The following is a 24,865-nucleotide window of genomic DNA, read 5'->3' on the forward strand; positions in this document are numbered from 1 at the left end:
TATACGGAATGACATAGGTATTAGAATATGGCTCGTATACACGATTTTTTGAGTATCAGACTATAATACCTTATTACGTAATAAAAAAAATATTTATAACTTAAAAATAAAAATAATATCAATAACTAATCATAAAGCTTCAAAAATACTTTAAATACGTACAGGGAATATACTTCAATTAATTACAAAAAAAAAAAACAATAAAAATACATGATAGCTACCACCGCCGATAAAAAATATATTAAAAAACCATAACCTATAAAACATGTCACTTATAAAAAAAAACCTTTTTACAAAAAATAAACGATAAATAAAATCTCGAGCATATATTTTTAAAACTATCAAATCCGTAAAATAATTGTGACGATGGTTTTTCATCACAATCACAATTCTTGTAAGAGGTCGACAAAGTGACCATCAATATTGGTTGGTATAGTACCAACATCATAGGCGTGTTAGAAATCCATTTATGGTTCATTCTTGTAAGTCAATCAAGAACCTATTACAGATGGCCCCATGGCGGCCTGGGGTGAGCAGGGGGGAGACAATTTGTCTTTCCTGACCATTTTTACAATAACTTCACCCTGATTGCCTACAACAAAGCACCTTGCTTGAGAGCTTTTTTGCTTCCACCCGTGGTTTCGCGACGGCTAAGGCTGTTAGACTGTTTAGTCGCTCAGACTTGCTAAAGAGTATAAAATGTAAAAAAGGGAATGAATACAATGTGCCGTCTCATTCACACTTGGTCAAACTTAGATAGGCATATTTTTACTGTAGTAAGTTTTTTTTTTATATTACTGCATTTAACTGTATAGTTGCAGTTTCTTGTAAAACAAGTGTAAATTCTTTTTTTAGACTCTCTAAAATATATGAAAAAGAGCCAAGATATTTATCAAGCACCGTTGCAAAATAGACGTTTAAAAACAACATAGAAATACATAAATATTTAAGGACGGATTTATTGCACTATAGATTTTTATTAGGTGGTGAGAAATATAAATATCTTAAAATAGGATACATATTTTTATAACATGTCATACTTAACCTTCATTTGCCATTAACATTGTATTCCATAATCAATGCCGATTGATTTAGATCCATCGTGAAAACGGTCCAATCAGAACGAAGCTTTTTTGACGTGCTTACAAATGAGTTATTATGATTGGCTCATTTTCGAGTTTGGATCGAAGATTAAAAGTGGGACCGTTTGTGAAAACGACCGGTAAACGTACACTATAGACACTAAAGATATACCAATATTTAATATAATAAAATTGCAAACGACAATATAATCCTTTTGCATTTCACGTCTCACCCAGTGTATAGTAGATATATACCTACTATTATTTTCAAAATAAATAGTATTTAGTCGTCCCGTAAAAGATAGTCACCTCGTTGCCTTTATATGTAGCTGCTATTGACACAAACTTAATTTTTTTAATATAAATTCATACTCATATTTCAGCCATTTGGCCGAAAATCAAACCTAGAAATTTATCATTAGCCGGCCCAGTACGCTACTGTAGCGTACTGAGTCAAGCCGTACGCTGTTCTTCTAAAGAGGCTGTCCTCTTTAGAAGAACAACGCATTACTGCTATCACCTCCCCCCCTCTCCCGCCGTAAAAATACGTCAAGAGGTGACTATCATTTCCGCTCTAACTATTACATTGTCGAAAATTTGTTTGACATCTCAAGCGTTGGCTGCAGTCGTTTAAGATTTAATTATGACAGTCGCTGTATATGCGAATATTGAATTCCACGTACGGTGTCATCACTTCTTGAGTGGGGTAGCATAGGTCCTGTGAAAAAATTGTATAACATTTTAAAGCAGAATAACAAAATGAGCTTTCCCAGAGGCACAACAATTATAAATATGTTAACTTGCAAAATTAAATTATTATATTACAACATGATACGCTTTTAAAGTATCACGTGCCACGCCATTTCCCAATCCGACTCCGACTGCTACTGAGTTCACACGCTCCTATTGGCTGAGCGCGCATGTCCCGTCATCGGGAGCCAATGACAGTGAATTCTCGAAGTAACCCGAGGTTTGATTCGAAGGTGGCTATGCTCGTTACAGCAGTAAGTATGTTAGGGTCTAGGCACACGTTTTATAAACGAGCTGACAATGCGTTTCTAATGTAATCCGTATGCAAAATTAAAACGATGTAATCGAAAATTATACATAACATGGAACACGCGAAGAGCGTGCGTATACAAATTTATTAAAAAAAAATGTGTAAAGCAAACTTTTGTTTTTTTTTTCCCTTTAGTTAATTAGGTTTAATAAGGGGGTTCGGTTGTAATCAGCAATGTATTTATTGTTTGATACAGAGGCCGAAAAAATGCAACAGTTCCGACGCCATGACCAAAGAGAAAGAAAGGTAAAGAATATACATTTAATAATATGTCACAACATGGCTATGAGCCTTTTTGCTCTTAATATATACTATCTTAACTGGTGTATTTCACTTACCCTGGACACGATATAATGCGTCTTGCCTGGAGTGAACCTGGCTCTTATCTTCAGCACCCGTTCTATATTGCACTCCAGGGCCATCTTAACCCCCCACAGGTCTCCGTCGGGGGCCAATTTCGGCAGCTCTCTGTTCTGCTGGCAAGTCTTAGTGTCGTCGTAGCTGCAATGGACGTCGCAGAGTCGAAACTCCTTCAGTTTTCTTGACCTGTGGAAGGGAAATTGTTAGAAGGCTGAACTAATTGTGTATGGTAGTGCATAGTCAAGTTCTTTTTAGATTAATTGGACCCATAGACCAAAATGTAACAACCCACAAATCATCCAAAAATAAGTTATTAATATTTAATCCAAAAGTGATACTTTACTGTTCAGCAAAATACGCCGATCTATTAATCCAATAGAAGGTCAAGTGACGAGAGATGATTACCTCTCGATACAATTATATCGCCCTGTTGGAACCGCATATACACCGAATGGTCCCGGAACGCGACACTTACATAAGACACTATGGCGGGATTTTTGTACGGTGGTCGCTATCCGGGCGGATATCAGTGGCGAAGGGTGAAATTTTTCGAAGGGAAACCATTAAAGCGGTCTGCAAATCCTTCTAATAATAAATAGATTTCACATACTTAAATTAAGAAAGTGAAGCCGGCAGGAATCTGCTTATATGGACCCTTATTATTTTATTTTAAAACTTTATTGTACACCATAAGTATTAGAAAAAAAAACAAATATGTATACCTATGCATATGATGGAAATGGACCCTTCGCCGCTAGTGGATATAAAACATATATTACATCAGCATAATTGAATATACATACCGGAAGGTGATCTCGATGTTCTTGTGGTTGAGGCAGTGCGAGAGCGGCACGGTGTAGGTGAAGTTGTAGGCGAGGTGCGCGCACACCGGCTCCGCGAACAGCGACATGTTGCTGATCGACTTGCTCGCGATGCCGAAGCGGACCGTGTCGCATTCTGCAATCATTACATCTATGTTATTTCATTGTTACTGGTACTTTCCAGGTCTATACTAATATAAGACGGGGAAAAGTTTGCGAGTTTGTTTGTAGGGGCTAATAGGGGTCAATTTCGAAAATTCTTTCACTAATAGATAGCTACATTACTGAGTGTTATAGGCTAAAATGGTATGCGGACGGAGCCGTGGGCAAATGCTATCTATTATAATTATCTATGGTCAAGACTGTCCACATGTCAGAAGCATGGAAAGTAAAACATGAAGCTTGGTGGGTTTTGATTTAAACAGTAAATGACACTATTTGATTTAAAGACGATGAGAGAGACAGAAAAGGGAGTTAATAACACATATAAATAATAATAGGAATGGTTTTCGGATAACAACTACAACTTAAACTACGCTATATTATAAGCATTATGTGCGAATTTATAGTAAATACTATCTCTCTTCAGTTTTGCGATATATCAGGACTCAACATGAGTTAAAGTACTGAACATGGATCACAGCGAGACCCAAATTAAGACATGTTTTTTGGGTTTCAAAGATATGGAATAACGACAAATATTTTTGAAAAACTTAATTAATACTAATATGATGAAGTATGGCGTTGGTAAAAAACAGTGTTTATCACTACATAGTATAAAACAAAGTCGCTTTCTCTGTCCCTATGTGTGCTTAAATCTTTAAAACTACGCAACGGATTTTGATGCGGTTTTTTTTTAATAGATAGAGTGATTCAAGAGGAACGTTTATATGTATAATAATAACATCCATTAAATAGTCAGCATTGCACCCGTGCGAAGCCAGGGCGGGTCGCTAGTAGTTAATAACTTAAAGACAAAAGAAAAGCTAATAAGAAATATCTCACCATGTCCACTGCCAACTTCTCTCGACTGCTCGCTGAGAGTCATTTCCTCTGAACTCGACCGTATCTCCTCCTTCGCTTCCCTTCTATGTCTCACTTCGCTCACATTCTGCTTGTTCGAGTCTAAGAAATTAGACTCTGCATTTATTTCTTCATTTAACTTGTACTGCAGACTTTCCGAGTTGTTCTTCTCTGGTATTAAAGGTATGTTCGGTGACTTGTCCCTTTGCAGGGGCTCTAGAGGTCTTGTATAGGTCTCGTTCAGTTCCTTATCAGGTTTTGACCGTTCCAGTGGTTCTTGACTGTCGTATGTTTGAGGTGGGTCGAGTCCGCATGATGTCTGCAAGAATAATGTTGAGTCTTATAAAATAGCCTTGATATGACATGGTAAAGGAGGGTGTACACAAAATGGAACCTGATACGAATATTGATACAGTAAATATATATTTTTTTCGTAATTTCCTTACCAATAATCTCTTGATGAAAGACGTTAGGTATACGAAATCCTTTTTGAGCAGCATGAATAAAGATAACGCAATTAAACATTTTAAAATTACATATAAACATAACATAACAATAAATAAAATATAGATTCTCATTTACCTGGATCACAAACATTTACAATATTGTTAGCATAGTAGGAATACTCGAATTTATCATTTACCTGGCACTCCGAGTCCAATTCGTTGTTATTGTTGGCGGCGAAGTTGCACCGTCCGCCGACCACCTCGGCTATTCGTTCGGCGGTGACGGGCTTCACGGCCTGCGGCGCGGTCGTCTGCACCGTGTCTGCGGATAAATTGTACTTATATCCGACATATCCTAAAAAAAAATACGGTGAGATATACACTAAGCTGATATACGATATAGCACCGCACTACGCCCCAAAGGAATTGACGAGAATAATGATTCGGATATTATTTTACTCGTATGTTGTAAATTTTTTTTATGAACATGTTTCGAATATTATTATATGAGGTAGATTTTTTATTATGGCTGTCGCCGTTCATTTATCAATGATTTTGAAAATGTCGAGTAATAATAGCAGATACAAAAAAGACTAAAAAATCAGGTACTCAAAAAAACTCCGATAAATGATTTTTTTTTCTGGTAATCCAGCAGTTTCTCATGAGATAGGAAGTGACGTTTGACACGTCATCTTGATTGATACATTCAATACATTAGATAAACTTGACGTTGGTAAAATTGACCCAAAGGACAGAAGCCAGATAGGGAACAAAAAATAATACATTAGATACAAATATACAAATTGCTGCCATATACGCACAATAATTACATACCACACAACATTATTGACTATGGGCCTGTTTTACAAGTAAATTTTATTTAACACTTATTGTATTAAATATCCAATCTAGATAGTACTCAATTATTGCCATTTATTAGGAATCATAGAGTGGCTTGTCTTTGGTCGACTTATACATTTATATGTCGAGTAGCATTACTCAGAAGTTGTTAAACATGCTTTGAAGGATCGTTAAGTTCCAAATACTCACTTATAAGATTGCTGACGTAATTCCTAGTGGGGTGTATTGTCGTGGAAGCAGTGTGCAAGGGTTCTGTGGGCGCTGTGGTCGTAAACTCGGTGGTCGTTTTGTGCGGACCTTTCTCTGTAACAGGCAGACGTTATCATGTTGTCATATTTTTTTATAATATGTAAAATATAAGTAGGTATGTGATTTAATAAAATTAAATGTCTTAGTCTTAAATAGGCTGAACCGACTTTGACGACATTTTAATTGACAAGTCCTTGTCAAAGTAGATGGGTTGTAATCCAAATAGGGGACCGGACAGGTATTACCAAAAAATCTGAAATTCAGTTTAAAGTAAAGTTTGTAATATTAAAAATATTATCTCATATTTCTTTTTGTAAAAGAGTTGTGATTTGTATTTTTAAATCAATAAATAAAATACAATAATTATAATATTTTTAGTCTGTTCTTTACGGCAAATGAAACACCAATCACGGCGCATGACGTCACACGTGGGTAAAATGTAAACAAACAGACGTCATCTGGATGTCATACCGCGTTGTGTTATTTTAATGCTTTAAAGGTGTTTTTTGACACAGAACTGCTCTAATAATTAATATTAATTTATACGGGACGTTGTTACTATCTTCCAGCTTAACGTTTACAGATTGTTTAATCGTTAATCATAATGGACCGCAAAAAATATCGTTGGTGCGTCGTACCTGAATGTAATAATACTTCTATATCTTTACCAAACAAATTATTTATTGATGTACCACGAAAAGCAGATATACGAATTAAGTGGTTGCAGTTAGCAAGACGAACCTACGACGGAATGTCTGCAGACTCACCGATTTAGTTCTGTGAGGATCACTTTGATGTAAGTAAATAAAAAATACTGTTTCGGTTTAAAATAAATCGATGAATATTTCAATTAATTAAATCATTTGTACACCCAGGGAGGTTATGGTTATGGGATGTATTTATTTATGTTTTAGCTGCCACATGATATGGAATAGAATATTTATTTATATAGAATTCTGGTTGTTACACAGTAACCTGAGATTGTCTGAGAATGCAGTGTTGCCAGATCATAATTTCTCTTTACCCCAGGATTATTTGGAATTTAAAATTTTACCCTTAAACCAATCATAAATAATTCGGTACCTTTTTTTTTCTATATCCTTATCTATGCAGACGCCACTTCTTTCTTCACTTCCACTTCAATAATTATTAATTTAATTATCTCATTTTATTAGGAACAACTAGCTGTACACGAAAATTGTATTGAATAAAAAAATATAATTGTTTCATGGCCTACAATTTTTGTAGGAAACATCTTTCTCTAAGCTCAATATTTATTACAATACCGTGAAACAATAGCTTTAATACCTTAACTCGTAAAATCACCCCAAAAATTACCATAAAAAAAAATACCCTGCTGATTCAGTTTTACCCGAAATCTAGGTTAAATAACCCTAATCTGGCATTATTGAATCACTGTTCAAATGACAAGACTTGTCAAGTTGCTTTATCCACGTATGACGTCACACGAGACGAAATGACATAATGTAGCGTTTGCGCGGGAATTATAGCTATTTAACTTTTAGGCATGGTTTTATGTACTTTTTAAGCTTTATTTGTGCAAAATACTATTTTTCTTGGCTATTTATATCCACAATGATCAATTTAAAACACCTTCTGAAAATTTGTCCGGTCCCCTATTAAACTACACCTTAATTTAGGATATTTAAACATTTATTACTAAAAACAATCTTACCTTTGACAGATTTTTTAGTTTGTTGTGACGGTTTTAAATTCTGTAACAACAAAAAATACGATATAAATTCTCTCCACAGGACAACCATATAACCATATAAATTGTTTGTATGTATAAACTACAATATATAATACTACTTACTTGTATATGATTGTGGTCAGGCGGTGCTCCGTTGATTTTACTGTAATGCGGGTAGGTCGATAATTTGTCGTGCATCCGGAACTCCTTCATCGATATCAACTCCTGATGCTCTCTGAAGTATAGCGCCGACATCACCACGAGACTGAAATTAAATTATAATTATTCTGCATCATTATCATTACCCTGGAATGATTCCATTTTGATGTTCAATATTGAAGAAAACATTTGGCTTTGTAGTCTTTTAGAGGGCTATAATATGGTGTGAGATTTGTTTCTTTTATATTTATTTGTAGTTCAATTTAGATTAATGATTTTCAATTTAACCGAATGTCGTAAATGTAATGAAAATTTAGTAATTGATCTTCAACGAGTACCAAAGGACCCGTACCCTTATCTATATTCAAATAAAATAGATAATCAAAAACAACACGCCTAATTTCGTATACGAGATAAATATAAAAATAACTTACCAAACAGCCATGATGAAAATCAATATAGTGATGACAATTTGTAAGAATTTATTCGATATCAATTCACTACTGGCGTCCCCGTAGTCTTTACGGCAACAGAACCGCAGTTTACTGTTGCCATACGAGAAATCATCGTCGCTCCTCAACCATAGACATGTGTCTTTCTTCTTCGATAAAGTGCTAAAATTCTCTTCTGGCAACTCTTTAGTGTCAACATAATTTGGATTGTCTAAATTTTCCAGATTCTCCGGCTTTTTGGAATGATATCTGACACATGTTTTATTGTAGTTGTAATATTTCCCGTATTTCGAGTAGTTTCCGTGGCAGTTCTTGCACTGCTTTCGCGTGTATTTTGGTGAGTTGTGGTTCATTTTGTGGCAACACTCGTGCTTTCGAATGCTGCGCGCGATGTCTCTGATTTGGTCTATGGACACGTTGTCGTTGTACAGGGATTTTGAGGAGTTTGACATGGCGGAGTAACGTGAATCTAAAATAGATGTTAATCGATTAGTGCACCCATGTTTTACCGAGCTTTTATTCGTCTTTACATGTAATAGATATTATAGCTAAATAAATGTAAGTGCACGACCTAATCCTTCAAGGATAAATTCCTGAACTTATGTCAAATGTTTTGCTCAATCGATTAACAGATGCGTTAGATTGTGTGCAAAATGTTTGCCCAGTCTGATGCATCTGGCGTAAACTATCCTATAGGCGTGCATCATGTCTGCCCGTAATTTGAAACATCTGCCGCGGAAACTATCTTCTCCTTGTAGGCAATATATCTATGAGTGACAAGAAATTACAGAAGTGATCGAGTTGGCAAGCTTCATACTCTTATACGACGTATAATTAAATAAATGAGTACTAAGTACTTCATTAGGTTTATAGACTCACCATTGCTGACACTAGACCGAGAGCTATCACGTCTTTGTAACACGCTGATTTTGCACAGTTTCTTGTTGATTTTCTCTAGTTGGTCAATGCGGGACTCCAGGTTGCCCGTCACTTTGCATAATTCCTTCACAGCGCCGAGGTTTTCCATGAAGATGCGATCCTGGGAAGGAATGTTTTTTTTATTTATTTATGTTTCGTAGTAGTGTGAATGAGCAAGATTTGACGATATCAGTAGAAAGCAAGAAGAGGTAAATTTTTGTCGATACAAGGTCTTGGCAAGTTAAAGGAAGAGGTAATTTTTTGTCGATACAATATCTTGTTACAATATTTGTATAGATAATTGAATTATTAATTTATGAGAAGTATTTAGAATTAAATTTAGGACAAAAAAATGACTACGGAGGGATTTTTAAAATTTAATTTAAATTGAATTTCTTTTCCAAATCGAAAATAGTTAGAGTACAAAATAAATCAATTTGATACTTTAAAATTAAAGATAAATTTTATTCGAAGCTAAAAGACTATTTCTAGTAGAGTCGAAAATTTAACCTTACCTTGTTGACGACGAGGAACTTGGGTATGGTGTCTCCGTTGGGCAGCGTGACGTCGCCCGCCTCCTTGACGGCGTCGGGCAGCACGGCGCGCAGCTCCTGCGCCAGCACGCCCGTGTCGCGCGCCGGCGCCGCGCCGCGCGGGTCGTACCCCAGCAGCCCCGAGTGCGCCGCGAACGTCGCGTCGTACGCGAACCTGCGCACGCGCACACACACACTGTACTACCTTCCCTGATCCATTACAGTGCGCGTGAGCAGCATGAGGGCACACGCACACTACGATCGATAACATCAAGGAAAGTCCTCGGATCAGTCCCCTTACCTCACGATACCTCGCAGCACCTCACTGCACTTGATTGTAAGTGGAGTGCATTTCAACAATGTATCAAAAAAAAACATAGGTCATTTTATCCACTAACACGCACCCCACCTCCTTTTGGACACCGCTGTTTAAAAAGAGGTGGGGCGCGTCTTCGTGGATGAAATTAACTATACTTATTTTTGGATAGATTGTTGAAATGCACTCCACTTACCATCAGGTGCTGTAGGGTCAATTTGCCGTGCTAATCAATAACAAATACTCACTTGACAACCCGTATGCTCTGCACATTTCGCAACTGCTGCGCAGTGTCTAACTCCTCGATATTGTGTTTGGCCCTCGCGTCTGATGGATGTAGTATGTGTCCCATTACTTTTAGGTTACCTGGTAAAGGAAATTTACAATTGTGTTTATATTGGACTCAGATATTCAATGAGGTAAATCTTAGTGCTAATAGGGGATGTAGTATGCTCTAAAACTATATTTTCTACGGTATTAAAGCATAGACCGCTAGGCGAAAAAAAAAATTGTAATTGAAAAAATATTTTTTATGTTTCTATCAATCTTATTATATTATATCATAGAATCGTTTACTCTGAAGCAGCATCCACACTTAGTCTACGGAAGGGTATTAATATTCCCTTTTTTTTCTTTATTTAAGGAGCTTGGTCGTTATTTCACGACTATGTCGCTCCGTACGTCCACTTTTACCGTTGCCTACTCACTTTTCATGCTATCAAAATATTTTTTTAATAAAGCCCTAGCCCCTTCCGATACTGGAACCGATAAAATACTATTTATACTGCCCACATTGAAGCTTAAAGTACGAGGTCCACTCCGCACACTCCGACACAGCATGATGTACGTCATCTCTTACTCCACGGAGCAATTTGGGAATAAACTCTTCACTACATAGTATAAAACAAAGTCGCTTTCTCTGTCCCTATGTGTGCTTAAATCTTTAAAACTACGCAACGGATTTTGATGCGGTTTTTTTTAATTGATAGAGTAATTCAAGAGGAAGGTTTATATGTATAATAACATCCATTAAATAGTGGAGAAATACTGTTATTTTGTTATGTTATACCCGTGCGAAACCAGAGCGGGCCGCTAGTATTGCTATAAAATGTATGACTCACCATTGACCACACAAGACTCGTCCGGCCTGTCCGTGTTGATGCCGACTCTACCGTTGAAGTGCACGCTGTTCTCCGACACCCCTCGCTGCCACCAGCTCTCCGAGCAGTCGGATTCAAACTGTCCAGGGTTTGATGCCTGGAAGGGAATGGAACTGTCAATATATGCGTAATGTTCTTGCTGTGGATTAAGGTTTAATTTTGATTCGTTGATAATAATGACGCTATCGAAGTTGACATAAATTTAGAATGTTGAAGTACAAAATCTTGAGAACCAGCAAGAGTATCATTATCTACATGAAATCTGAACCTTATACAATTTTCATTAAGATGATTTTACTGACTCTGAGGCATTTTCGAGGGTGTGTGAAGTCTACCAATCCGCATTGGGCCTGCGTGGTGGACTAAGGCCTAATCCCTTTCAGTAGTAGAGGAGGCCCGTGCCCAACAGTGGGACAATATATAATACAGGGCTGATATTATTATTACTATTATTACTGACCCTAACGATGATCCGGTCGCTCGCATGCGCCACAACCATGTGATCGGCATGCGAGGAGTGCGCCTTCAATGCCACCACCAGTTGAAAGTGTCGTTGGTCTGGATTCGGCCTGCCCTTCTTCCTCATATTATTGTTTGTTGTTTCGGCGAAGTGTAGCCTTCCGACGGTGACTTTGGCGCCTTCGCGACGGATTTCCACGCTACAAACAGTTACAGACTTATGAGTCACCGGTGATATGTATGGTGATATATTGACTTATAATGAAAATATTAAAATGTAATTTATTGCGTCGTGATTTTGACGTCTGTCTATGGTATTTTCAAGTTTGATCACCGGTGATTCACGACGTGGAACATGAGTTTGCGTTTTGAATATACGGGTAACATTGTAAAGTATATTTATTTGTATTCACTTACGGTACTGGATGAAATGGTTTCTTTGTTCTGTCCGATTGACTCTGCTCTACTCTTACTTCTTGACTGGGGTCTTCAGCCTGTGAAAGATTATACAAATTTTAACATTTTAATTGCAAAACTATATGGCTATAAATATGACTTCCTCCTCTCTAGTTATGTATCTTACGTACGTATGTGGGTATGCTCATGTTCATATCAATAAGTAATTTACTATGGATAAAAAAGTAAGAAAAGTGTAATTATTTATTTATTTGCCGCCATCGACGGAGATTACAATCAAAATTAGCATATATATACATGTAAATATGGCTATATTTTCTTTGTATCTCTTATAACCGACGCACGTAATGCGGCAAATTTTTCATAAACTTGCAACGCAAATATTAATCGTGTCAAGTAAGATGTAAGCAATAAGGAAGAATGTAAAGTTGTTTCAATAGATAGACGTGAACCGCCCCATACTATACAAAAACATTTACTAAATGCTACTCCACCTTGACTCCATAAAAATGTAGACAGAAGTTATTTATCTTCTTGAACCCGTCTGTGGTCTTCACATAATGAGGGTCGCCCTGCACCTGGATCTGGCAGGTCACCTGGAAATGGTTCTTCTTCTGGCAGACGAACGCCTCGTCTATTTGTGAGTAGTTGAACCCTTTATCCGCTCCAACCACGTATGAGGGCGTTTGCCTGGGGAAGATTTAGGGAATTGGCTTTTATGGTTGTTCTGGGACGAGGTACTTAATATGATTTTATAAAAAGGTATATTTCTGCCGCCATGCAACAGTGTGTAGTCATTATTGTGTTCCGGTTTGAACGACATTGTAGCCAGTGTAACTACTTGACATAATGAGACTTTAACATCTCATGTCTCAGGATGGCGAGCACAGTGGAATATGAAACAATTCTTTGTAATTCAAGGTGTTGGATGGTGTTTCTACTGTTTATGGGCGGTCATATCACTTACCATCAGGCGAACGGCAAGCTCATCTCGTCATTCAGCACAAAAGAAAAATGAATGTGGGTGCCAACATAAACTGTTCGGTTTATATAATACCATCTTTTGCTCCCGGCTTCGCCCGCGTGAACGAGTTTTTTTAGGGTAAAAACCAAGTTATACTATTTTCTGAGATAAAAAGTAGGGTCTTTTCAAATTCCAGCGTCTCAAACCACCTCCATAACAAATTTCAACGCATTCGGTAGTTTTGAATTTAGCGCGATAAGATAGACAGACGCAGCAGAGGACTTCCTTTTATAATATGTAAGATCATCCTCGTTGTTCTAATCCCAACAATACCTGCTCCTATTTCATTATCTACAAGTAACTATTACTTCTTTTGGTTTCTGTGACGTGAATTTATGGTTTTGTAGTTATGTGTTAATACAAGTTACTAACTATTTGGGTTATATCTTTCTTGCCCTATAATAAGTAGGTAATGCAGGTTCATTTTTTATGTTTTTGAATACTAAAGCCTATTTCTTTGAATACTAGAAAATCTTTCGTTTAAAATCTACCAGGATGTGATAAAATAGTTGCTTATTTCTTAGTGTAAAATCGACTCAGTTATTTATTATTTACACACGAATTTGCTGCTTTTATTTTCTCTACACAAGCTTGCTGTATAGTTGGAGTTTTACTTTAATTTTTATGGACCGAAGATAACCTTAACAATATCCGAAACTTAACAATAATCAATTCAAAACACGTACGAATCGAAAGAAACGGAATTTCCAAACGCATTATCCTGTTTTGTTTACTGCGAAATGTAGAATTTTACAACCTTTGACGAAATTTTTATAAGTCTCAATAGTCAATAACTATACTTACTACATATTGTGCTAAATCTTATTATTATACAGAGTGATATTGACATTGTGTTACTAAATGAAACCAAAAACTACTAAAAGGTAGCAAAAAAGAAAAAGAAGGTGAAATTGTTTCGCAGCCTGATTGAAAAAATAAAACTTTCCTAATATACTCACAACGGCTTCAAATTCCCATCATACAGCATGTGCCAAGCGGTTTGCTGGAAGGGGGCGAATCTGATGCATTGGAGGGGGGCGTCGTCCCCCGCCTCGGATCCGTCCACTGATGGAGGGGCCCTGGCCACGTGGGTCGTGCTCTCCGGTGACAGTGCCGCTGCAACAGATGGGATGTTGAAGTCTGTATGAAGAACGATCCTAGAACGTGACTTGGGAAAACTGATTATATTCCTTCCAGCTATATATCATAATCTGAGTTTAGCCTTCATGTCCTATTAGAGCAAAAATTCAATAACAAAAGTCTATTATATATCTTGAATGTATTCCCGTTCATTAATGTAGTAGTAGAACAGCGAAACGTGATTATGAACGCAAAATTAATCAGAGAAGTCAGGACCATCTACATCCTTGTTACGTTGTAAAGAAGTCACATTTGAAAATTTTAGATTTAGTCCATGACCTTGTTTTATTGATATGCCTATAAAAGTAAGATAAATCGTCACCTGGCTCACATTTCACTTGCGAATTGCTATCCAGCTTCCTCTTCTTACCGCTGCTCTCTTGCACAGGGTAGACAGGGGCAATCGTCTCCTGTCCCAAGGACACCAGCTGCGTCCCCATCGCCTCCAATTCCGGCATGTCCACCCTCATCCCGTACCTATTTTGGTACATAGGGTCGATTATATCATGGCGGACTTGCCTCATGCCCAAATCGACTATCCCATCTTGGGGTAACACAACAACTTCACCCAAATTGTTCTCTATGTTGTCTGATTTAAGTTCTTCGTAGATGTACTCCCCGTTCTGCTGGAGTATCTCGTGGGGCGGTATGTGGTCGTGTACGAGCATGTACTCGGAGCTGAGGACCGTCTGGGGTACAATGGTGTGGGGCTGAGGGTCTGACGGGCTGTAGGGGTTCTCGGAGCCCGAGTCCGGCGGACTCTCTGGCAGTTGGTGGCCTCTGTTGTAAAGAATATAAGCGGTTTAATAAAGCGAGATATTAATTTGCATCTTTTTCAAAGTAGAAGTTTCATAACCGAGAAAATCAGTAATGGGACTCTATGCTATCTTCCATGAACACCACAATATCAAGGAAATATTGAATGCATTATAGAACATTAAGTAAAGAAATCGGAAGTCGTGGGAAACGAATCATGGTCCACAAGGAATCATACCAAACGAAATGCTCCAACGATACTGTTTGACAAAGCCGATTATTTGAGGACTGAATTAGTTCTTAGCAACTTACTCAAGGCTAAAATTAATTCAAAATAAACAATGGTGGAACATACCCATTCCTGCGCGTGTCGATCTGCGGCGGATAGCAGGTGTCGCCGACCGGGCCCATATACGCCTCGAAGTCTAAGTCCTCGATGATTGGCCCTGGACCTGTTAACAAAACGGGTAAATATTAGCTACCAGAGACGAGGGAACGAGAACCACCACACAGAATCTTGTCGTGCAATTTATTAAGGTTTTTATAACTGATGTTCCACAATACAATGTCCTTCACCTTCAACATGATAATGCTTGCGTCTTGTCGGCAGAAATAGAAATATCGTGGTACCTACCGACGCTCCCACATATTACCTATATACTCTTGTTACCCGATGCATCTCGCTGCTCCTCAGAATATAATTACTATACATTATAATTACATAATCATAAACGCTGTCCGCAGACGTCTGGGTTACTGCTAGTTGCATTCATTAAGTTTGCTAATTCGATTGCAACACGATATATGCGCGGGATGATCCGTCGTGCGAGTCGCGGATTATCATACGGTTCCGTAAAGTTTTTTTTTTAAAAGAAGCTAGTATTGTATCTACTTTTTTTTAACTAATACTTTTGTTCTCGACTCGTATAAAAACCTTTCTCCCCTTTAAAATTATGAATGATGATTAAAATGATGTCTTCTGCATTTGCTAATCATAATGAATTAGACGTCTAAAGAGTTAAAATTGACTAAAAACCCCTAACATAAGTGATAGTTTATTGAAACAGTTTGTAACCCCTAGACTTATACCGACTAACAAAAGGCCTTTCTGTTGGCTTTTACTATATCGTTTTCTTTGTTATGGTCTTATCCCACTTCAAAGCAGATTCATCGTTAAACGAATTTCAAATAAAATTTGTCTTAATCTTAACAGTCCTCGCTTCTCCGATGTCAACTGCTTTTAAAGATTTTCTAATTTATTTCATTGAGCTCCAATAATTTCGCCTGCAGAACCCAATCATGTTCAGTCCGCTGACACAACTGGTGAAAGGGGAGGTGAACGCCACTGCCTGATTGAGATTCATTGATGAAACCGACAGTGACGGTCGATCGACGTGGGCATGATTACATCGAAAAAACATGTTAACTATGCAGGAGGTAAACTGTTGACACGTAGTCACAATTGAACACTAGTGCATACTGTCTAACAGACACCAGAGGCCTTATAAAAGATGTTTGCTTTTTTTGTCATTACTTTGAATGACAAGTCGAGCTTGCCGTTCACCTGATGGTTAGCAATACAACCGCTGATCAGTTGAAACTGCATCCAACACCTTGAATTACAATGTATTGTTTGGTATTCCACTGCGCTCGCCATCCTGAGACATGATATGTCAAGTCTTATGTCCAGTAGTTACACTGGCTACAATGTCCTTCAAACAGGAACACAATAGTGACTACAAATTGCTGCTTGGTGACAGAAATAGACATTGCGGTGGTATCTACCCAGGCGGACTCTCACATACGAGAGACCTACCACCAGTAACAATCTTTATTACAACTAATAGGAAACAAAAAAAAAATATTGGAAGGACTAACTACAATGTCCCTTATACCGGGACACAACAGCGTTTGCTTGGCGGCAGATATAAATTTTAGTACCTAACCAGACGGAAACTCGTATAATAGAACTACAACTGAGAAAATTCTTTAGTCTTTTTGCTATAAAATACTATACACTATACACCCAAGAATTGTGTAGACGTGATATATTCTTCAACTAGTAGCAAGGTTTGAGTCTGGGCTTAACCATAATAGTCACTTTGCCCACTTTGGATAAATAACTGTTCGACTTTTTTTCTTAGTAAATACTTTGGAAGTCAGAAACAAAACGCTGATTAAGCTGATTGCGACAATATTATGTGGTACGACGTTTGTGAAAATCGGTGAAGAAGATGTAGAGTCCCTAATACGCTGACCTAGCACTCTTTAAAATTAAAGTAGCAATAAAAAGGCCATAGTAAGCATTTCCAGTACAAAAAAGATGACTCCAGTTTTCTTGTAAGCATTTTAAATATGTAACAAACCATCTTAGCGCGATCCGGTCTATTTGAAAATGAAAAATGAAAAAAAAATTCATTTATGTTGGCAGTCTGAGATCTGCGCTGAAGAGGGACACAGCGGAGTACACAGTATGTCAGAGTCAGAGGGTAGGAAATTGACCAGTAACTAACATACCCTCGGTTTCTCTGGAATGTGAGTTCTATATCCTACGAAAAAGAGTCACTTTTGAAAAGAACGCATGACATTCCTGTACGTTTAGCAACCACCTAACTCCTTAAGCTACCTCCAAGGCCAGAGCTACTAAGGCGGTATACTTACAACCGTAACATTCACGGAAAAGGTCGCACACAACCCAAACTTCAATAATAAAAACAATCTCACCACAATTTAGAACCATCGATACAAATGGTCGAGGGAACACGTTGCGCGCTCGACTGCCTCTACACTGACAAACTATGCGCTGTTACTATATCGCGTGATATTCGTTAATGGCATGTATGTATCTGTACAATTATAGAAAAATTGGGAAAAATCGATTTATTGGCATATTTCTTTTCATTAGTATCGATAGATATTGTAGCTCGTTCTGTGGTACACTTTCCCGTCTTATGCTATGTTCAGAGCACTTATACGTTGATGAAATTAGGTCCTCCCATGAGCTAGGGAGGGAGCCTATCATCGCAAGGGTCCTAAATTCCAATTCCGTTCTGGAACCCAATTCCAGAGCATCACGTTTATCAAAATAGGTGCTGCTTCCAATTGTCGAATGAATACAATATGATTTAATGTCCATGTTTTTTGATTGTTCGTAGAAAAATCTATACTATTATATAAAGCTGAAGAGTTTGTTTGTTTGTTTGTTTGTTTGAACGCGCTAATCTCAGGAACTACCGGTCCAAACCGAAAAATTATTTTTGCGTTGGATAGCCCTTTGTTCGTGGAGTGCTATAGGCTATATATCATCACGCTATACCTAATAGGAGCGGAGCAGTAATGGCTAATCTCAGGAAATACCGGTCCAAACTGAAAAATTCTTTTTGCGTTGGATAGCCCTTTGTTCGTGGAGTGCTATAGGCTATATATCATCACGCTATACCCAATAGGAGCGGAGCAGTAATGGCTAATCTCAGGAACTACCGGTCCAAACTGAAAAAATCTTTTTGCGTTGGATAGCTCTTTGTTCGTGGAGTGCTATAGGCTATATATCATCACGCTATATTCAATAGGAGCGGAGCAGCAATGGCTAATCTCAGGAACTACCGATTCGAACTGAAAAAATCTTTTTGTGTTGAATAGTCCTTTGTTTGTGGAGTGCTCAAAGTTCCATATCATCACGCTATGACCAATAGGAGCGGAGTAGTAATGGCTAATCTCAGGAACTACCGGTTTCAACTGAAAAATTCGTATTGTGTTGGATAGCCCTTTATTTGTGGACCGCTATAAGCTATATATCATCACGCTATGACCAATAGGAGCGGAGCAGTAATGGCTAATCTCAGGAACTACCGGTTTGAACTGAAAAAATCTTTTTGTGTTGTATAGCCCTTTGTTCCTGGAGTGCTATAGGCTATATATCATCACGCTATGACCAATAGGAGCGGAGCAGTAATGAAACATGTTGCAAAAACGGGGAACATTATTAGTTTTGAGAGCTTCCGTTGCCTGCGCTGCGTAAACGGTTAAAGTTATGCAACAATGATGTATGACGGGATTGTTCCACTTAAAAAGTTTTAAAAAATATATTATAAAACAAAGTCCCCCGTTGCATCTGTCTGTCTGAACGTGTTAAACTCAAAAACTACCCAACGTATTAAGATGAAATTTGGTATGGAGACAGTTTGAGACCCTGGGAAGAACATAGGCTCCCAGGAAACTACTACTTTTATAACGGAAAACTTTAGCCTGAAAAACTTTATAACGCGGGCGGAGCCGCGGGCAAAAGCTAGTATCTAAATAAGATAAAGCGTAACCTCAACTGGTTTTCCCCCGACCTCACTCGGTCCATAATTTCCATTCAAATAATTAATTTAGTTCTAAGCAACTTGTCTATCGTGGTGTATTATTAACATAAAAATTAACATAGCGAAATTGCAAACGTATTGATGACAAACGGCGTTCACAACAATTATTTTTAGTTTCTTTTTGCTTTGTTTACTTACAAAGAAATTTTCAATAAACATATTTAATCTTTTTGTTTAGGCTTAAGTTAGTAGTTCTCCTCAATACCAACCTTATACACCTTGAAAGATCAAGTTTCTAAAAACAATTGCAATTAAGCCGCTCGTAACCTAGAAGAGCTACCTTAAAGATTGTGGTAGGTTTATACTATATAATATACATATAATATATTCAATCGGTTAATATGTATACAACATCATTCTTTAAATAAAAATGACTACAGATTCTAAAAACGGCGGAGTGATTTCAGATTGCCACCAAGGAAGACACCAAGAGAAATAGATTACTGAAACGTAATTCTAGAAAACATTCCATCTATATTTCAATAGAAAAGTGATTTAATCGAGGTAGATGACCTAATTAAAATAAAACAACTAGAATTCAGATGTAAATCACGTTGGATAAGTAATAGATTACAATGACAACACGCATATGTAAATATATTTTTCCTTGTAAATCAAAGAGGTTTTCCATAATGCAGGAATTCCGCGTAAATAGCTACACGATACTAATGCATTTCTTTGTATGTCGATAAATGATTGGTGAAAACGTTGTTTTTGGCTCAAAAGACTGCCTTTTCTGGAGCTTATACAACATGGCATGCCTTCCTTAACCGCACGGTGTTTTCTTTTACTGTTAAAGGACACGATAATTGACATTTGAATACCAGATAATTATCGTAAATATTAGAATGCCTACCGTAGTCTTTAAATATTTGTGATTAGATAATAGATATGTACTTTTTGTAGTAATCAGTAAACGCTGTTGTTCCCACGCAGGAAGTGAACTACAATCCTGAATTAAAAAGCCAACGAACGATAAAGCCTTGTTTTAATAGATAGCACAGGTAAATCTTGGTAAATAAACCGATAAAAAACTATCAAAGATCGACGCGCCTGTATTCTCAACTGTTAAGCACTGGTGGTAGGTCTCTCATACATGAGAGTCCGCCTGAGTAGGTACCACCGCAATGGCTATTTCGGCCGCCAAATAGCAGTGTGTAGTCATTGTTATGTTCCGGTTTTAAGGACATTGTAGACAATCTAACTACTGGACCTAATAAGACTTAACATCTCATGTCTCAAGATGGCGAGAGCAGTGGAATAACTAACAATACTTTGTAATTCAAGATGTTAGCTGGTGTTTCTATAGTTTATGGGCGGTCGTATCGCTTACCATCAGGCGAACGGAAAGCTTGTCTCGTCATTTAAGCAGCAATAAAAAAAATCACAAATTTACCTAATACACAGTTCTTTTACGATGTTTTTTAAAAGGGCACAGTAAAGAGACGTTCTTGCACCTGATGGTAAGCGATGTAGAGTCGTGATAAGGTATCCAAATGATTGTCTCTCGCTAGTCGACGCAACTGTATAGGTCCGATTAAAACTGGTGCTTCAATCTTATAGGAATCAAAATTATGACTTGCGCACAATTCTATTCACGGGGAAACCAAAGAGTAACTAGTTCAAAAGTACATAAGTTTTTTGTCTTTTCGGCCCGGGGATGAAATTTTAACAAAATAAAATGGTCCCTCGAGCCGGATAACAAACAAACACCTGTAATATTTTGAAATAAAAAAGTTAATATTATATAAATTCTAACAAACGAAGTTACAATAATAGCCCACGGTTAAATATTAGCTAAAACGCGTGTTAACAGTTTAGGCAAATATAAACAGTTATAACGACAGCAGTTAGCTTGTGTTAATGATTTCCCCCTGATTTTCCTCGCAGCAAGGGAGGGTCTTTGTATGGTGATTTAAAAAATATGTCAGAATATATTATTATATTTAATTGAATTCCGGGGTACCTATACCTACCTCGCAGAATCCCTTTACTTTTAGTTTAAAGTCCACAGCACATCTATGATTTTCGGGTATTATGAACGTATACTTAACTTCAATTAATCCACCTGCTCATGATAAATAATAAATGTGTCTTGTTTTCAGCTCGGTGTAATATTTTGTGTCTTGTAATGGCTGATAATTAGAATCAGACGAAGCCTCGAGTTAAACTTAGTTAAAGCCTGACTAGGAACAAAAATACTACGTTTTTAACTTAACATCGTCTGTGCAAGAAATTAGTTCCATATACAACATGGTGAGATTTTATATTTTTTTGGTCAGGCTAATAAAAAACCGATCATTTACTTAGAAGGCCATCTTTCGCAAACCAATATGTTTAAAACCTGCCTACTATTAACAAGACACCTGGCCATAGCCATAAGCAACCATAGACACAACTCCAGATGCATTTTCACGGATCAATGGTTGTAACAGGGGTGATTTTTCACACGGTTACGCAAATTAGCGTATTGGGGTGGTTTGGTAAACGCTGCTCAGTCAAGCTTGTGATTTGTTATTAATACAAGGGGTGGGTTTCGGCAAGTGGCCAGGTGGGTTTGGAAGGGCAATTGCGACCGGAATTATAAAAGGTATGAATCTACCCGCATAAGATTCTATTAGACAGGTTAAACATGAACACTTCTGATTATTCAAGGCCCGTACCTTGAAATGATAGAGGGACATAACATAAGAACAGCAGAAAAGATATGATTTTGAAAGTATTTTGCTTACAAAAGACTTCCAAAAAGATTTTTAATGCTTTTTGTTCGTTATGAAACACATCTAATTGAACGTAATACACAAAGAATCGTTATCAACCTATTTCATTTTGAGGAGCTCCCTGCTACTTGTATTCGATGTTCGTAATATACAAATAAACCTATTTTATTTTGAAGAGGTCCCTGCTGCTTGTTGCAAATTTGATGTTCAAGTTTAAACAACACTATTGTTGATATGGTAGATGTTAAATATATAACCTAATACAAAAATAATCATCAAAATCCTATTTGAATATGAAGAATTCCTCTCAGTACCTTCCAAGACCAACGTCCTATACCCATTCAATAAAAATAGGACTATTCCAACCCATGTGAAATCCAAAATAATAACAAAATTGACCGTCCTTATCATTACCAACTAACTAACTACATAGTTCTTTGTTACCAACAAATTCAAATTTGGTTCAAATTTGGAATCAATCTCAAATTTGGTTCCACTAGATTTCCTACCAACTCTTCTTGGACAATAGCATGAATCACAATATAGACAAAGCGATAACAATATAGTCCAACAGAGAGGCCCAGTGAAGTGTTATTTTAAATTCCTTTGAACCACGCACCAAACGAATCATTGATATCGGAGCGACGGTGTCGAATTACGTTGATTTTGTTGACGCCACGCGACGAGGCTGCGTGGTACGCGTATTCGAGATATGTTTGTGACGAGATTAGCAAACATGTCCGATGGTGCTCACAGGGTATCGCCACCTCATCTATAGCCATTGTGGCCTACGTGTCGCATTCCAGGATCAGTATGCGTACATTTAGTATTTGGGAGGCTGGTACGTTTTAGCTCTTTAAACAATACTATATGTGGACGCCAGTCCACTTACCATCAGTGAAGTGATGGGATGAGGCCTAACCTTTGAGAAGATGTTGGGTCCAATAAATCATTAACTGTTGTAAAATTTTGGTAATTTTTAATCCATGACTTGAAGATATGCCTATTTATCAGACAAACCTCTTAACTCTCAAATAACGATGGACAAGTTCAACAGGATTTATCCAAGATCTGCTTTACGTATTGTTTGTGGAAGCTGAGTAATAGGTATACATTAAAATTACTTTTTATGAATATTTATCTTGTTTAAAACTTACACTTTTTTATTTTACATCTACGGTTGGAGTAACTTATTGTGTTATTTTTAAGAAGATAATTACGTGGTTTCATTAAATAACGCAATGTCAAAATGACACTGTATTGAGGTATTTAAATTGATATTGAGTGTAGCCTGTGAAGGTAAAAGTTTAGCAACAGTGCAAAATAATTCCATGGTATCGCCTATCTCTACTAAGATAATTATTGATACCGAAGAGATTTGACTATACTAAGTTAATTATAACAGAAGACAGATGAGTCAATATTATTATTCGATTGTGCATCGACGATATCGTTGGTTTTTTGTTTGACGTATATTCTTATCGAAATCTGGATTTTAGTACGGGTTATGACGTGGGAAAATAGTAAACTACACTATATATTTTGAATTACTAATGAATCACCTGGAAGTAATACACTAATCTAATATTTAGGAGTTTAATAAGAGTTACCGAACTCGGAGAAAATAAAGATTCTATGGGATGCTTTACGTTCCTTTAACTAACAAGGTATCAGTAAAGTAAATTCATGTCGGCTTTCCTTGAGCGATAGGACTGGTTTGAGTAACTAGCCAAAAAGTCATCATCAATCATTCTACGAAATCTCACCATCATCAGCTATAGAAACCCACTGCTGAACATAGATCTCCCTTAAAGATTTGAAGACCGATCCGCTAAAAACGACCTGTATACAACAACCAATGGACTCACTGCAGTGCGGTGTTGGCGGTACTTTTTCAAGCTTGTTTAAGAATTTGGCTTAGTATTCACGATCAGTCGCCTGCCTGGCGCAAATCTATTCTAAAGAGTTTTAATCATGGGCAAATCGTGTTAAAACCTATTCAAAATATAGCCTTAGCAGGAAAACGAACTTGGGACCATGAGGTCCACACTTCTAAACAGAAGATGACTCGTGACTACCACATAAAGGGAATAAACGGTAATTAGAATAAAGTAATTGGTAGATTGAAAACAAATAATTTTTTCATAAATTCCATCAAATCTGTGGTGTGTAGATACTATATACAATTACTGATATGTTTGAGCAAAGGAATGAAACTGCACTATAAAATATTGCAGATGAGTCTTATAACTAGTTCCATTTAATATATTAAGTAGTACACACCAGTATTTGAAAATTGCTGCTTAATTGTTTTTTTTTTTTTTTTTTTATACTGGCACGGGTAAGTGACCCCACTGAACCTGAAGGTAAGTGGAGTGAAGTCCAATAGAATGTCGACTGACGAGAGATGATTACCCCTTGGCAGTCAATACAATTAATTTAATTCCAGTAGTATTTTAGAGACAACACTGATGATCATCAACCAGCACCATAACAGTACTGTACTATCACAGCTACCCCAATATTTAACTAGGCTATAAATATACTATTAGTTACTCGCTCGGCTCCAACCAACCGGTTATGTTAGGTTGGGTTTAGACGGACAATATTTCTGTCAGTATGACATCAGTTTTTTTTTGGTAAACCCAAATCAATGATTGATGTTTCGGTAATTGTAAGACATGGCAAGGTTATGATTTTTGCTTGATTTACAAATGGAAAAGTTTTGTTTTTAGTAAACAAGGCATTGTAGTTAAGAACTTTCTAGATTTATTTGTTTTACTTTTGAGGATATTATTAAGATTGAGTTTTTTTAGGTTTCCGTACTTCAA

The 24,865-nt window shown here is 37.1% G+C and overlaps 1 protein-coding gene across 2 annotated transcripts in view; it reads right to left on the bottom strand.

Moving 5' to 3' along the window:
- Positions 1 to 819: 819 nt before the first annotated feature.
- Positions 820 to 24,865, bottom strand: part of LOC119191018 — a 49,288-nt gene continuing 25,242 nt past the window's right edge. The window contains exons 2-20 of one of the 2 annotated variants that reach the window (XM_037444756.1): positions 15,306 to 15,402; positions 14,526 to 14,974; positions 14,014 to 14,170; positions 12,525 to 12,720; positions 12,031 to 12,107; positions 11,615 to 11,813; positions 11,116 to 11,251; positions 10,243 to 10,360; positions 9,661 to 9,853; positions 9,107 to 9,266; positions 8,210 to 8,696; positions 7,740 to 7,881; positions 7,599 to 7,638; positions 5,843 to 5,956; positions 4,990 to 5,114; positions 4,329 to 4,665; positions 3,306 to 3,459; positions 2,481 to 2,688; positions 820 to 1,800 (exon numbers count right to left, since the gene is read on the bottom strand). In XM_037444756.1, coding sequence (XP_037300653.1) covers positions 1,720 to 1,800; positions 2,481 to 2,688; positions 3,306 to 3,459; positions 4,329 to 4,665; positions 4,990 to 5,114; positions 5,843 to 5,956; positions 7,599 to 7,638; positions 7,740 to 7,881; positions 8,210 to 8,696; positions 9,107 to 9,266; positions 9,661 to 9,853; positions 10,243 to 10,360; positions 11,116 to 11,251; positions 11,615 to 11,813; positions 12,031 to 12,107; positions 12,525 to 12,720; positions 14,014 to 14,170; positions 14,526 to 14,974; positions 15,306 to 15,402 — 3,470 coding nt within the window. In that variant the 3' untranslated portion in view covers positions 820 to 1,719. Of the gene's footprint in view, positions 1,801 to 2,480; positions 2,689 to 3,305; positions 3,460 to 4,328; positions 4,666 to 4,989; positions 5,115 to 5,842; positions 5,957 to 7,598; positions 7,639 to 7,739; positions 7,882 to 8,209; positions 8,697 to 9,106; positions 9,267 to 9,660; positions 9,854 to 10,242; positions 10,361 to 11,115; positions 11,252 to 11,614; positions 11,814 to 12,030; positions 12,108 to 12,524; positions 12,721 to 14,013; positions 14,171 to 14,516; positions 14,975 to 15,305; positions 15,403 to 24,865 lie in introns of both variants that reach the window. The other variant, XM_037444755.1, reaches the window with a different exon arrangement.

Source organism: Manduca sexta, chromosome 28 (assembly GCF_014839805.1).
Source record: "Manduca sexta isolate Smith_Timp_Sample1 chromosome 28, JHU_Msex_v1.0, whole genome shotgun sequence".
NCBI lineage: Eukaryota > Metazoa > Arthropoda > Insecta > Lepidoptera > Sphingidae > Manduca > Manduca sexta.